The 16461-nt window shown below is 34.9% G+C and overlaps 2 protein-coding genes across 2 annotated transcripts; both read right to left on the reverse strand.

The window, feature by feature from the left end:
• Positions 1-900: 900 nt before the first annotated feature.
• On the reverse strand, positions 901-1705 carry LOC148543901 (uncharacterized). The gene is made up of 2 exons (XM_088498765.1): positions 1135-1705; positions 901-974 (listed from the first exon to the last, which is right to left on the reverse strand). Exons 1-2 carry the CDS (start codon positions 1703-1705, stop codon positions 901-903), a joined length of 645 nt encoding a protein of 214 aa, XP_088354891.1.
• A 51-nt stretch (positions 1706-1756) lies between these two features.
• Positions 1757-8034, reverse strand: LOC148543902 (protein FAR1-RELATED SEQUENCE 5-like). Its single transcript, XM_088498766.1, has 3 exons — positions 7069-8034; positions 6825-6969; positions 1757-1947 (listed from the first exon to the last, which is right to left on the reverse strand). The coding sequence occupies exons 1-3, from the start codon at positions 8032-8034 to the stop codon at positions 1757-1759; spliced, it is 1302 nt and encodes a 433-aa protein (XP_088354892.1).
• Between the last annotated feature and the right edge of the window lie 8427 nt (positions 8035-16461).

Genomic DNA, 16461 nt, shown 5'->3' on the forward strand with positions numbered 1-16461 from the left:
AGGGGTATTTTTGAAACTTTTGTCAAACTTCAGAGACAAAAAGTATACTTTACCCTATTAATTATTACACACGGTGTTTTAAAAAAAATTCTGTAAATTCGCCCACATGTTATAGGACACTAAGAAGCCAATGTAACAAAACAAAGTTGTTACCAGAAGAGGATATTTCATAACAACCCAACATAGTCAAACAAAGTGTTCTTGTGCTAGTTTCAACTATACAACATGGTTGGTGGCTTGCCACTCACTAGGTAAACTTTAAAAATAATTCACCACACTTAGAGGAATAATTAAAGCCGTTACAAGTCTATCTATCTATGCTATCCTCTTATGACATGAATTGCGGGAATGTGTTTAGAAGTTCAACCCTCAATTTCCTCTTCCTCGTGCCCGCGCCCATCTGCAATTCCTGCTACAATTTACATTTATATTTGTAAAGATTAGGGTGCTTGCCCACAAATAGCAAACCTACTGATGGAAATCTAAACAAAACGCGCGTCATAAGTCAATAAATAGTTACGGGACAATATTGGCACTTACATAACTTGTAGCAAGTTCAGAGGCAAAAAAAGTCGAGTTCTCTTGTCGAGTTGTCTGTGACGGTGTCGTCTGCACAAAGTAAAAAGAGGCAAGTCCGGTTGTAAATAAAATGTTTCCAACTTAAATTCTAATGGATTTGACTTCTTAATGGATTTGAATTCTTTGTGGATCCAGATCTGACAAAAGAAACCACTTCTAATATTAATGAATCCTCCCAATACGATTAATTGATTTCACAGAAAACATATGCATCTACCCCTAAGAGCTTGAATTGCCTATATTGACATTCATAGATTTATACATTTATGCTTCTCCTACTTTGTGAATGGCTCATGTTCTATTTATACTTTGATGATGCTTCTACCCTGTTTGACATGTTGCATCCTCATAAAATAATGATGCTATTTGTTTTATGACCAATTGTGAAGATCTACCTAAATTTAACAATTTTATCAAGTTCAACTTCATTTTATCAGCTACTTGTTTTGGGATCTACTCACATATGGCATGTCCTAATTAGGTTATCATTAATCATTCAAAGTTTGAAAAATATGATGACCACCCTAAAAATCACATGAATTATAACTGACACACAGCATATGGTTCTAACTTGAGGTTGAGCTTGGCAACCCTCGAGAACCGGTAGCGATCCACAACATCCCTGTCGCGGGGCAGGCGCACTGGGGCAGCGAGTTTGGCGATGACCCAGTTTTCTACAGGCACTGCATTTTCTCTTCTTTGGTCCCTTTGTAACATGAGAATCGTTTCCTCTGCCAGTGCCTTTTGTCCGGACACAGACTAGATCATTTATCCCACCACCCCCATCACCGTTAAGCTGTGGATTCACATCTGGGGCCACACGCAACCCATTCTTGACCTCCAACATGATAGCATCCCGTGCCATTTTTTTACTAAAGACCTTGTAGTCCTCGTCCCTTAGACAAGCCACCTTGGCAAAACGCTTACATTGGTCTACAAATGCACCAAGTCTGCTACGGTACCGGGATGCAACATCACCCGTTTCTGTAACTTGTCTAACAGAAGTCACATTGTTCTTGACATTTTTGCACCACCTTTTGAGGACCAGAGTCTCTGGCAAAGAACCGATATCAATACCAACCTGAACTACAATTATGTGAACACAAGGGATCCCATATGACTCCATCATGCGGCAATTACATTGAAAGGTTCCATTATGCGGCTGGTGCAAGACTTGTCAGGTTGACTCCGGTCGGCGATACTTCTGTATCACATAGCAACATCCATTTTTACAATCCTGGTGGTCGACAATGTAAAATCTAACGGCCCACTTTAGGGACTCTCGAAATCTATAAAAAAGTTCACAGGTATACAGGGTTGTCGTTGACCTCTCAATCTCTGGGAACTGTGTTTGAAGCACCGGGGTACCTGGTGCACGAAATTGTGATCTCCAGGCTCGAACAAATCCTGGTAATGGCTCCAGAGCTTGGTGCTCTGATCTTAATTCATAATTGTCACAACTTCGATACAACTAACCAGCAAGTGCACTGGGTCGTCCAAGTAATACCTTACGTGAGTAAGGGTCGAATCCCACGGAGATTGTTGGTATGAAGCAAGCTATGGTCACCTTGTAAATCTCAGTTAAGTTGACTCATATGGGTTACAATATATTATGTAAATAAAACATAGAGTGGGGATAGAAATACTTATGTAAATCATTGGTAGGAAGTTCAGATAAGTGAATGGGGATGCTTTTCGTTCCCCTGAACCTCTGCTTTCCTGCTATCTTCATCCAATCTGTCTTACTCCTTTCCATGGCTGGCTGTATGCAAGGGCATCACCGTTGTCAGTGGCTACATCCCCTCCTCTCAGTGAATAATATGCTCACGCACCCTGTCACGGCACGGCTATTCATCTGTCGGTTCTCGATCATGCTGGAATAGGATTCACCCTCCTTTTGCGTCTGTCACTAACGCCCAACAATCGCGAGTTTGAAGCTCGTCACAGTCATTCAATCATTGAATCCTACTCGGAATACCACAGACAAGGTTTAGACTTTCCGGATTCTCTTGAATGCCGCCATCATTCTAGCTTACGCCACGAAGATTCTGATTAGGAGATCTAAGAGATATTCATTCTAGCTTAATTCATGTAGAACAGAAGTGTTTGTCAGACACGCGTTCATAAGGGAGAAGGATGATGAGCGTCACACATAATCATCACCTTTATCACGTTCTTGGGTGCGAATGGATATCTTAGAAGCGAAATAAGAAGAATTGAATAGAAAACAGTAGTACTTTGCATTAATCTTTGAGGAACAGCAGAGCTCCACACCTTAATCTATGGAGTGTAGAAACTCTACCGTATGAAAATACATAAGTGAAAGGTCCAGGCATGGCCGAGATGGCCAGCCCCCAAAACGAGATCACAGGATCAAAATACAATCCAGGATGCCTAATACAATAGTAAAAGGTCCTATTTATAATAAACTAGCTACTAGGGTTTACATGAGTAAGTAATTGATGCATAAATCCACTTCCGGGGCCCACTTGGTGTGTGTTTGGGCTGAGCCTAAGTGTAGCACATGCAGAGACCATTTGTGGAGTTGAACACCAGTTTCTGTGCCAGTTTGGGCGTTCAACTCTGGTTTTGGATCCTTTTCTGGCGCTGGACGCCAGATTTGGGCAGAAGGCTGGCGTTGAACGCCAGTTTACGTCGTCAATTCTTGGCCAAAGTATGGACTATTATATATTGCTGGAAAGCCCTGGATGTCTACTTTCCAACGCAATTGGAAGCGCGCCATTTCTAATTCTGTAGCTCCAGAAAATCCACTTTGAGTGCAGGGAGGTCAGAATCCAACAGCATCAGCGGTCCTTTTTCAACCTCTGAATCTGATTTCTGCTCAAGTCCCTCAATTTCAGCCAGAAAATACCTGAAATCACAGAAAAACACACAAACTCATAGTAAAGTCCAGAAATGTGAATTTAACATAAAAACTAATGAAAACATCCCTAAAAGTAACTAGATCCTACTAAAAACATACTAAAAACAATGTCAAAAAGCGTATAAATTATCCGCTCATCACAACACCAAACTTAAATTGTTGCTTGTCCCCAAGCAACTGAAAATCAAATAGGATAAAAAGAAGAGAATATACTATAAATTCCAAACTATCAGTGAAACATAGCTTCAATCATATGAGCGGGACTTATAGCTTTTTGCCTCTTGAATAGTTTTGGCATCTCACTTTATCCATTGAGGTTCAGAATGATTGGCATCTATAGGAACTTCAGATTTTGAATAGTGTTATTGACTCTCTTAGTTCAATATGATGATTCTTGAACACAGCTTCTTTATGAGTCTTGGCCGTGGCCCTAAGCACTTTGTTTTCCAGTATTACCACCGGATACATAAATGCCATAGACACATAATTGGGTGAACCTTTTCAGATTGTGACTCAGCTTTGCTAAAGTCCCCAATTAGAGGTGTCCAGGGTTCTTAAGCACACTCTTTGTTTTTGCTTTGGACCTTGACTTTAACCGCTCAGTCTCAAGTTTTCACTTGACACCTACACGCCACAAGCACATGGTTAGGGACAGCTTGGTTTAGCCGCTTAGACCAGGATTTTATTCCTTTAGGCCCTCCTATCCACTGATGCTCAAAGCCTTGGGATCCTTTTTATTTGCCCTTGCCTTTTGGTTTTAAGGGTTATTGGCTTTTTCTGCTTGCTTTTTCTTTTTCTTTCTATTTTTTTTCTCCTATTTTTTTTTTCTGCAAGCTTTGTTCTTTGCTGCTTTTTCTTACTTCAAGAATCATTTTTATGATTTTTCAGATTATCAAATAACATGTCTCCTAGTCATCATTCTTTCAAGAGCCAACATATTTAACATTCTTGAACAACAACTTCAAAAGACATATGCACTGTTCAAGCATACATTCAGAAAACAAGAAGCATTGTCACCACATCAATATAATTAAACTAAGTTCAAGGATAAATCCGAAACTCATGTACTTCTTGTTCTTTTGAATTAAAACATTTTTCATTTAAGAGAGGTGATGGATTCATAGGACATTCATATCTTTAAGACAGAGTTACTAACTACTAATGATCATGTAATGAAGACACAAACACAGATAAGCAGATAGAAAACGAGAAAAACAGAGAAAGTAAGAACAAGGAATGAGTTCACCTTGGTGATGTCCTTGAGCTCTTCTATGTCTCTTCCTTGTCTTTGCTGCTCCTCCTTCATTGCTTTTAGATCTTCTCTGATTTCATGAAGGATGATGGAGTGCTCTTGATGTTCCACCCTTAGTTGCTTTCAATAATTGTGTGGAAGAAAATGTATCCCCTGAGGTATCTCAGGGATCTCTTGATTTGCAGTCAAATGTTCTACCACTGAGCTATAGATCCTTTACATAATTGTTTTACCACACTAAACTTAGAATGTTGCTCGCCCTCGAGCAAAAGAAGAAGGAATAGATGAAGAAGAAGATGTGGAAATAAAAACTAGGATTATGAGGAGGTAAGGTGGGGATCCTGTGGGGTTCACAGATCCTGAGATGATCCTGTGGTGTCCACAGATCTTGAGGTGTCAAGGCATTTACATCCCTGCACCAATTTAGGCATGCAAAATGCCCTTGCACACAACTCTGGGCGTTCAGCGCCAGGTTGGTGCCCATTTTGGGCGTTCAACGCCCATTTGCTGCCATTTCTGGCGTTGAACGCCAGAACCATGCTTGTTCTGGGCGTTCAGCGCCAGAACTATGCTCTGTTCTGGCGTTTGAACGCCAGACAGATGCTCCTCCAGGGTGTGATTTTTCTTCTGCTGTTTTTGATTCCGTTTTCAATTTTTATATTTATTTTGTGACTCCACATGATCATGAACATAAGAAAACATGAAAAATAATAATAATAGAGTTAGATAAACATTGGGTTGCCTCCCAACAAGCGCTTCTTTAATGTCAATAGCTTGACAGTGGGCTCTCATGGAGCCTCACAGATGTGCAGAGCTTTGTTGAGACTCTCCAACACCAAACTTAGAGTTTGGATATGGGAGTTCAACACCAAACTTAGAGTTTGGTTGTGGCCTCCCAACACCAAACTTAGAGTTTGACTGTGGGGGCTCTGGTTGACTCTGCTTGGAGAGAAGCTTTTCCTGCTTCCTCTCCATGGTTGCAGAGGGAGATCCTTGAGATTTGAATACAAGGGAGTTCTCATTCCAGTGAAGGAATATTTCACCTCTGTCAACATTAATCACAGCTCTTGCTGTGGCCAGGAAAGGTCTTCCTAGGATGATGGATTCATCCTCTTCCTTTCCAGTATCCAGGACTATGAAATCAGTAGGTATGTAAAGGCCCTCAACCTTTACTAATACATCTTCTACTTGTCCATAAGCCTATTTTCTTGAGCTGTCTGCCATCTCCAGTGAGATTTTAGCAGCTTGCACCCCATAGATTCCCAGTTTCTCTATTACAGAGAGGGGCATGAGGTTTATTCCTGAACCAAGGTCACACAGAGCCTTAAAGATCATGGTGCCTATGGTACAGGGTATTATGAACTTTCCAGGATCCTGTCTCTTCTGAAGCAATGTCAGTTGATCCAGATCACTTAGTTCATTGATGAACAAGGGAGGTTCAACTTCCCAAGTATCAATGCCAAACAATTTGGCATTCAACTTCATGATTGCACCAAGAAACTTGGCAGTTTGCTCTTCAGTGACATCCTCATTCTCTTCAGAAGAGGAATACTCATCAGAGCTCATGAAGGGCATAAGGAGGTTCAATGGAATCTCTATGGTCTCTAGATGAGCCTCAGAGTCCTTTGGTTCCTCAGAGGGAAGCTCCTTATTAACCACTGGACGTCCCAGGGGGTCTTCCTCCTTGGGATTCACGTCCTCTCCTCTCCTCACAGGTTCGGCCAGGGCACTTATGTCAATGGCCTTGCACTCTCCTTTTGGGTTCTCTTCTGTATTGCTTAGGAGAGTACTAGGAGGGATATCAGTGATCCTTTTACTCAGCTGGCCCACTTGTGCTTCCAGATTTCTAATGGAAGACCTTGTTTCATTCATGAAACTTACAGTGGCCTTAGATAGATCAGAGACTAGATTTGCTAAATTAGAAGCATTTTGTTCAGAGTTCTCTGTCTGTTGCTGAGTTGATGATGGAAAAGGTTTGCTATTGCTAAACCTGTTTCTTCCACCATTATTAAAGCCTTGTTGGGGCTTTTGATCCTTCCATGAGAAATTTGGATGATTTCTCCATGTTGAGTTATAGGTGTTTCCATAAGGTTCACCTAAGTAATTTACCTCTGCCCCATATGTATGCGGTGGTCCATGACAACTTCTTTCTATAGAGGTCCATCACCCATTCAACCTCTCGAACACCACACTCGTCAACCATCGCCTCCCACTGCATTTCAAATTCATCAACCTCTATGTCAGCGAGCATGCACTATTTGAATAATTGGGTGAAACATGGTTGTGAGACATGAGCAGTGGCATTCCTTAGTAGGCGCCACACGCAAAGTTTGTGATGAGCATCTGGAAAAACATGCATAATAGCTAGCCTCATAGAAGGATCCCCATCAGTTATCACTGCCTTCGGGGCCTTTCCCCGCATGCATTCCATAAACCGTCTCAGCACCCATTTGTACGAATCCTGTGACTCACATAAAACCATTACTGCTGCAAACACGCATGTCTGATTATGGTGATTAACCTCGGACAAAACAATGATAGAAAGGTTATACTTGTTCCTCCCAAACGTCGCATCAAAGGCGAGGACATCACCGAACGCCTCATAATCTTCCTGGCTTCGACCATCACTCCATATAATGTCACACATACGAGAACCAGCCGCTACCTCATACCTCCAAAACAGTTTCTCATCGTTTCTGGCAGCATAATCGAAAAAATGCAGTGCGGCATTTACATCTCCGTTCTGCAATGCACGTTGCTTTCGAACCTCGTTGTGCATATCTTGCTTAGTAAATCTTACTAAGTTAAAGCCCCCAACTTGCATCGCAAATGACTGGTATATCTTTGGAATGCTTATCCCAACTTGCCTCATGCTATTCATTTGAGCAATTTCTACATCAGACATATTCCTGTGTGAAGGCAGATATCCAATAAACCTTTTAGAGAGTAGGGTGTAGTTATGATCTTCCATAAACTGTGAAACAAACCATTTTCTATTAGTATGATTCTTCTTTATCCTCATCTCTGCTACACACCCGCATCGCATTATAGGCTTGTGCTCTCTTTTCCTATCCAGCTTATCTAACCACTTCTTGTGCCTAAACCCTTGTCTGTTGCAAACAAAATTGTATCGAACAATCTCTCCTCTGGCATTTTTTACCCTCTTACTCTTCCTTATTGCAAAACCTTTTAGCCTACTATAACTCGTGTAGAATTCTCTTGCTTCCCCAGGGGTACAGAACTCCATCTTTAGCACATCTTCAATGTTGACATGACTTGGTACCTGAGCAGATTGAGGCTCTATGTCTGTCTGCGTCATATTCGAAACCCTGCTTCGTCCCCTAAGATGCTCATGTCAAAAAGTGTCTCCTGCACAACAATTAACAATGCTACGATCACCCAATTTTACATTAACTTATACTATTCATCTTCAGAATGACAAAAAACTAATATAATCCGAATCTGCAAGTTCTACCCTATCATATACCTCATTCAAAAGCCCGTCCTCCGGGTCTAGCATCGCCGATTCACGATTGGTTGATGTTGATATCGACTCATGATTCATGTTGTTCATCTATTTCCTAATAGGCAGCAGCTGCTTCTTCTAGAGGATCCCCTCACTTGTGATTCCTAAGAACTTCAACAATTGCATAGGCAACAATAATATCCAGTCTTGCCGTCACAATCTGGCCAATTGATGCAACACTGTTAACAAAGAAACTTATTGTAACATGTTAACATAGGAAACGCAGACCTTCTACTCCAATTTCAATGCTTCCAGGAATACTTTACACTCACTACATCATCATCGGAAAAACCCACCCTATACAAACAACTACCCCACCTTGATCATTCATATCAACAAATAAAAAAGCACACCTAATATATCTTAACAAAATGAAGATCACAAAATAAATGTCATAAATACAACTACATTTGAGACTAGGAAAAAAATAAATTTGCTATATAGTTCATTACTTATTAGTCCTTTATGAACAACCAAATTACTTATGCACTTAAATAGCTCAAAAAGTGCTTCAACTACACTGATAGTGATTGTGAAACCAAAATTTGTTGTAAGTTTAAACAATTAAACTGGCATGAAGGCTTCAGGAATAGACATGTAGCCAATTCCATAACAAATGTAAAACAAAACAATTCTATTTTCCAATAATAAATAGACCAGAAGACCGGTAAAGCACATTAACTAACCAATTGGATTTGAAATTTGGAGAGGTAAAAACTAACACTTTTCCTTTTAAAGTGGTGATCGGATGGATAATAAATAACTTTATGCCACTAAAATCACTTGCAGCTATTCTTAATCTTTTCAACCTAGCAATTAAAAAAGAGTTATGTGCTGAATAAATAAATAAACTAACTCTTTAATTAAGTTTATAAAAATAAAACAATTGTAAAAAATTTTAAAAATAACATTTATTTGCTGAATAACTAAAAAACTTCTACCATTGCTTCTCTACAGAATGTGACTCTAACTAAATGCCAAAGTCCATCCTTCACTACACACCAGTATAATTCTTTAACATGAATTAATTAATGTATCTAAAAGGATCATACCCAATTTTTTCGGGTACACACCATGTCAATAATCCAACAGAACACTGCCAATGCATTTAATCTCCCTGGGTCAGCTCGAATACCTTAAATCTAGCCCTAAAAAATTCAACTCCTACAAAAATTAATGCCAAAAATAAGGAACATACCTTTCGATAAGCCCTTGAATGGCGCAAATTTATGTAACCCGCACATTACCGACTACTGAATCGCGCTTTTCACTTTTTCTCGCAACTGCAGAGAAAAAATCCCAAGTGCAGAACAACGACTCAGATAGTAAAGAGAAGGTCGAGAAGGCCAAGAACCCCGAACAGCTGTAGCAGTAGATCAGAACAACTCTTGTCGATTCTGCTGTATCAACGGCGGACAACAGGGGAGAGGCAATGACATTGAGTTCTCACGAACATGGTTAAGGATCTCATTCTTCCAACTCAGGCAACATTATAAGCCAATAAAGTTTCTTGGCATCTTGCTATTTAAGTTGAAAATATTTAAATTGAAGAAGCAAGCTCTGAAGAATTTTTAGCTGACCAATTGGGTAATTTTAAATCAATTCCAGAGGTCAACATAGTCTTTTAACGCTTCACTACAAGACAAATATATAACTGATAACCTAAAAGTACATGGCATTTCAGTACTCCAATAAAGTACACTGGAGTACCTGAAATGTGTCCTAAATTTTAAGATTCTAACGAAATAATAAATGTCTAATCGATTAAACATATACTTTATATGCTAGAACAAAAAAAATTACACACATTACTTGTGCTCATTCTAGTTTCATGAATATTTTACGAGAATAAAACTTCTAAAATTTTCGATTGGAGCGGCACCACTCCTATATTCATATAGGTGAAATCCTTAGGTAAATAATATTATCATTCTATTAAGAGTTTTAACTCATTTTTTTATTAATTTATTGTAAATAGTACTAAATCCTATACTTTAGTGCTCCAATTCATAGTTGTCAGAACCGAACTGATAATCGAACCGGTCAAATTACTGATTTATTAGTTTATTGGTTCAACCGATGAGTTACTGGTTGAACTGACAAAATCAGTCCTACGTAAATAAAAAATATAAAATAGTCTAAAACCTAAAGTTAAAATTTAAAATACATATATCTTCACTAATATTTTAAAAATAATCAAGTTTCAACAAATTATAATCAACAAGTTATAATCTAGTTATTATTGAATAAGTATATAAAATTCTAGTATTTTTTCATAATAAAGATTTTTTAATTTTATTTTTATATTAAGGTAAATGTTTTTTATTTTAATAACTAATTAATTAGTTTATATTTATTATATTATTATATATTATATGTATTTATTGAAAAATAATATTAATAAATATCATATAATCATAAAAAAATTATATTGTAATTAATAAAAAAATTTGATATTTTTATTTATATATATTTAATTATATTTATATTAATAATTATGAATAATAAAAAATAAAATTAATTTAAATATAAGTGAACATAAAATTAAAATAATATCTACAAAAATTATTGTACGTTTTTACTATATAATTAATAATTAGCATTTAAAATAACAAGGAACAACATAACTTAGTGGCAAAGAGAGCATGGTTTTGACCAGTTCTTATCGGCTTTGACCGGTTCTATTCCTTAAGTGATTCAAATACTAGATTGGACCGGTTGGAAATCTGGTTCACCGATTTTTCAATTCGGTCGAATCGGTTGGTCCAGTTCGATTCTTACAACTATGCTCCAATTGCTAAATAACTTGTTACAACCCATTAAACCTTGAAACTAGTGGTATATTAGAATAAGCATGAATTCCCATCATTTAACAACAATAGGTTTTAATCCTATTTTAACAATAGTCTCTTTGACTTTATTCTTTGACAAACTTTTAGTCAAAGGGTCTACTAAATTTCCTTGAGATCTTACATAAGTGATGGTAATTACACTATCATCTATTAGTTGTCTTACAAACTCATGTCTCAAATTTATATGTCTAGACTTTCCATTATAAACCTTATTATATGCTCGAGACATGGTTGATTTACTATCACAGAAAATTGAAATGACTGTCATCTGCTGTGGCCACAACTTTATATCAAATAACAAATTTTTTAACCATTCCGCTTTTTTACCTGCAACTGATAAAGCTACAAACGTAGTCTCCGTAGTAGAATATGTAATACACGTTTGTTTCTTTAAGGCCCAACTTATTGCTCTATCACCTAGGTGAAAATTCATCCTCAAGTGGATTTGTTATCACTAATATTTGTAATCCAACTTGTGTCGGAATAACCTTCTAAAATTACGGGATAATCACTATAATGTAACCCAAGTTTATGGTTTTCTTGAGATAATCAAGAACTCTTGTTATAGCTTTCCAATGTTGATTGCTAGATTTTCCTGTAAACCTTGATAATTTGTACACAGCAAATCCTATATCAGGCCTGGTATAATGCACTGCATTCATTAAACTTTCTATAGCATTAGCATATTATAATTGTGCTATAAGTCTTCTCACATTTCTTTTTAATTTAAAATTAGGATCATGGAGTGTATTAGATTCTTTAATTGTGAGATGATTAAACTTTTTTAATATCTTTTTGATATAATGAGATTGACTTAAAGTAAAGCCAACTTCATTCTTATGCACCTTTATACCTAATATTGTATCAACTTTATTCAAGTCTTTCATCTTGAATTTAGAAGTTAGATACTTCTTCGTTACACGAATTTCTTCTAAATTTGTTCCGATGATTAACATATCATTAACATATAACCAAATAATTAGTCCATAATCTTTAGTAAATTTTGAGTAAATACATTTATCCGCACTATTATGCGAGAAGCCATTTAATAACACCACTGAATCAAACTTCTCGTGCCATTATTTAGGCGCTTGTTTTAGGCTATACAAAAGACTTAATTAATTTACAAACTTTCTTTTCATTTCTGGGTAGCACATAACCTTCTGGGTGATCCATATAAATCTCTTCATTAAGATCTCCATTTAGAAAAGTCGTTTTAACATCCATTTGATGTATATGAAACTTGTAAATAGATGCTAATGCTATAAGAGTCCTAATAGAAGTCATTCTTACCACACGTGCGTAAGTATCAAAATAGTCTAGACTTTTTTGTTGTCTAAATCCTTTGGCAACTAATCTTACTTTAAAGGTTTGTAATGAACCATCAATATTATACTTTCTTCTAAATACCCACTTACAACTTATAGGCTTTGATCTTGGAGGCAAATCAACCAAGATCTAAGTATTGTTTGATAATATTGAGTCTATTTTATTATTTGTTGCTTCTTTTCAAAAAGCAGAATCCCTTTAAACCATAGTTTCTTTGAACGTTTGAGGATCACCTTCTATATTCATCACAGTAGGAATCTTGTTTGTCACAGAATCCTAAGTTCCTTCTACCAAAAAGGTGATAGCTTCAGAAGAAATAAAATCTGGACCCAAGTCCTTTTCTTTTCTCACTCTCAAGCTCTTGGTTCAATCAATTCTTTGTCGCTTAGACATCTATTATTTTGATTATTTATTTCTTGTGAAATAATAGTATTATTTTGGGGATATTCTGAACTAAAAGTTGAATCATTAATAAATTTATTTTCAATAAATTCTACTTCTCTTGATTCAACAACTATATTAGACACCAAATTTAATATTCTATATGCTTTAGAATTTTGAGTATATCTTATAAAAGTGCCTTTTATGGCTCTTGGCCCCAATTTAGTTTTCTTTTGATCAAAAACTCGATAAAAAGCTAAACACCCCCACACTTTTAGATAATTCAAATTAGGTTTTCTTTCTTTCTAAATTTCATAAGGAGAAACCTTTCTATTGATGGTATCTTATTATTGATATGACATAATGTCAATAATGTTTCACCCTATAAATTGTAAGACAATTTTACATTTAGTAACATTAAATTAACCATATCCACTAAAATACAATTTTTTTTCCGCCAAACCATTTTGTTGCGGGGTATATGGAGTGGAAGATTCATGCACAATACCATGTAATTCACAAAAATTATCAAATTTATTAGAAAAATATTCTCTATCTCGATCACTACGAAGAATTTTTATTTTCTTATCATGCATCTTTTTTACTTCCATTTTATATTTCTTAAACATTTCAAAAGCTTCATCATTATTTCTAAACAAAAACACATAAGTAAATCTAAAACAATCATCAATAAAAGTCATAAAATATTTTTTTTTCTCCTCTAGTAATATTGCCATTTAATTCACAAATATCACTATGAATCAATTCTGATAAATGTGTATTTTTTTTCAAATTTAGAAAAATATTTTTTAGTAAATTTAGATTATATGCAAATATCACATTTCTTATTAAAATTCTTGTTGCTAAGATCAATATAGTTATTTTTATGCATATATTCAATTGATTTGTAATTTAAGTGTGCTAATTTACTATGCCATAAATCACAAGAATCAACACCAATTAAGTACAATTTTAGTCTCTAAGATATAGGCCGAAAATTTTTTCGTCCGAAATCTTTTTTTGTATATAAAATCATCTCTAAGGTTTAAAACCAAGTTTTAAAATCGTCCTTTTTACTTAAATCTTAAAATTTTGGATCAAATTATCTATAAGAAAAAAAATATAAAATAAAAAAAAGAAAAATAAGAGAAGGAGAGTGTTTCTGTTCCTACGAAGGGGAAAGGGAAGAAGAAGAAGAAGCTGTCAATGATCTACCTCTGGCTCGGCTTCCACTGCCAAAAATTTAATATTAAGTTAAACTTTAGAGACGATTTTAAAACTAAGTTAAACCACAAGGACCATTTTGTATGCAAAAAAAGGTTGGGGGCGAAAAAAATGTTTGACCTATACCTTAAGAACTAAAATCGTACTTAACTCTACAAAAAAATAGTCATTTTATTAATACTAAGTTTAAACATGTCTTTAGTACAATATCCTTTTTCTCAAATCTGGAACATGAAATACATTTATTAAACTTAATTTCTTTTTAAATATAAAATTCAATTCCACAATTTCTTGATCACAAACTTTGGCTGATGAGTTGTCATTGTCCATTAAGATTTCTATATTGTTTCACTTCGTATATTTTGAATTTGGTTGCAATCAATACAAATGTGAACAGTATCCCCAGAATCTAACTATCATTCAAGTAATTTTTCTTATGTTGCCATGTTGAGTTAACCATGCCAATATGCATAATTTGTATTTTTTCTGCAACCATAGCAATTAGATCCTTCTCTTCCACTAAGTTGGTCTTTGGTACTTTTTTTTCAGAAGTCTACATTCTTTGATGTAATGTCCTTTCTTGTTACAATAATAATACTCTCTTTGTCTCTTCTTGTCTTGTTTTGAATTTTTTGAGAACTTTATTTTCTTTTTATTATTGGTGTTGTCTTCATCAATATGAATCACTTTAGAACTTTGAAAAAGATACATATCATCACGTTTTCGAGTTTCTTCCTCTATACGTATATCCTTTAGTAATTTTTTAATTGTGAAGTCCTCACTAAAATGTAAAATTTTTTTCTTGTAACCATTCCAAGATGAAGGCAATTTTGAAATAATTGCTCCAACTTGTAATGATTCAAGAATCACTACTTGTAGATTACGAAGTCTACTTACAAGAATTTGTAATTCATGAATTTGATCTATAACAGGCATAGTATCATTTATAATAAATTCAAAATATTTCATCATAATAAACTTATCTGTTTCTTGTCGTTCAGTATTATACTTTTCTTCCAAAGACTTATAAATCTCCAATGGTGATTGAATTGACTTGTAGAGATCATAAAGTTGGTCAGATAAAGTATTGAGAATATGACCTCGGCATGCAAAAGTATCTTCACCACGCTTCTTCTTCAATTGAACAATCTTTTCTTTCTTTTCCGGTGTAAAATCTTCAGCGCCATTAGCAATTGGTGTAGTCTTTGGGTCAATCGCATATGCAAGATTGAGAAGGCGAAAGAAGAAACATCATCTTATCCTTTCAACGGTTGAAGTTTATTCCATCAAAGTGATCCAATTTGACAAACTCTTGCTTCATGACCTTGAATGTGATGTTTTGATCTTGTACCATCTTCAATAAATATCTCTCCCAAATTGTTGGGTAAATAAAAATGGTTTCAAGGCACGATTAGATCGCTTTATTTAGAGAAATATTTGTCCCCATACTTAGTTGTTATAGGGTTGATGACAATACTCTCCCAAAATATAATGAAATCTTTGAATTTTTTATTTAACAATAATAAGAAATCCTCAATTCTTTTTGTTAAAAAAAAGACACACACTTTTTTGTCTTTTTATTATAGAAAATAAAATAGTGGGTGACTAATTATATAGGATATTCTAAAATAAGCACGATAACTTTATGCTTATTGAATGTGCTACATTTTGTAAACTACTAGATTTTATTAAATGTAAAGCAAAAATTACTATAAAAAAAGAATATTGATAGACTATAATAAATATAGAATACATTAGACATTATTAGTACATAAATAAATATATTTTAATATATAATATTTTAAATGAGAAATATAGTCTTTTATTTTTAAATAATAATATAAAACATATAAATACAAAAAATATAAATTTTTTTATTTATAAGATCAATTATCATACTATAAAATTTTTATAATATTAAAAAATATATTAAAATAATATTTTAAACGGTAACATAAAATAATTAAATTTTTTTATATTATTTGACAAATAATTAAAATTTTTCAGATTTTACTACAATAAACAAGAGTAATGATGTAACATTCTTGATGCAGCGGTGAATACTGAAAACTGCTATTGGATAAGTAATGCTTTAATTTTAGGGCAATTTAATCAAATAAAATGTTTAGAAACAAATTGTATCCGATTACAACTTTCTCAAACTGAAGACGCAATTACAATTTTCACTATTTTATAAAAATTGTTACTGGTACCAGCAGATTAGAGATGAATATAAATTTTACCGGTAGTCGCGATTTACATTGAAAAAAGTGCAACAAAAAACTGTTATAGGCAGCAGCGGTTTCTGAAGGAAGGAATTTGTGCATAAACCGTTATATGCAGTAGCGGTTTATGTGTGATTTATGATTACATTTCTTGTCTATATATACCCCTCCAAGACAATGAGGTAGTAGTAGAGTGTCATTTTTCACAA

Source organism: Arachis ipaensis, chromosome B9, assembly GCF_059453495.1.
Source record: "Arachis ipaensis isolate K30076 ecotype BB chromosome B9, ASM5945349v1, whole genome shotgun sequence".
Taxonomy (NCBI): Eukaryota; Viridiplantae; Streptophyta; class Magnoliopsida; order Fabales; family Fabaceae; genus Arachis; species Arachis ipaensis.

What these genes read in the sequence shown, in the direction of transcription:
- LOC148543901 (XM_088498765.1), bottom strand. Translation starts at nt 1,705, where the DNA reads ATGGAGTCATATGGGATCCCTTGTGTTCACATAATTGTAGTTCAGGTT. An exon ending in TCAAGTTAGAACCATATGCT is followed by an intron (nt 975 to 1,134) that starts GTGTGTCAGTTA and finishes TGTTAAATTTAG; the next exon opens with GTAGATCTTCACAATTGGTC.
- LOC148543902 (XM_088498766.1), bottom strand. Translation starts at nt 8,034, where the DNA reads ATGACGCAGACAGACATAGAGCCTCAATCTGCTCAGGTACCAAGTCAT. An exon ending in TGAGGCTAGCTATTATGCAT is followed by an intron (nt 6,970 to 7,068) that starts GTTTTTCCAGAT and finishes TTATTCAAATAG; the next exon opens with TGCATGCTCGCTGACATAGA. An exon ending in CGCATACATATGGGGCAGAG is followed by an intron (nt 1,948 to 6,824) that starts GTAAATTACTTA and finishes TTCGTGCACCAG; the next exon opens with GTACCCCGGTGCTTCAAACA.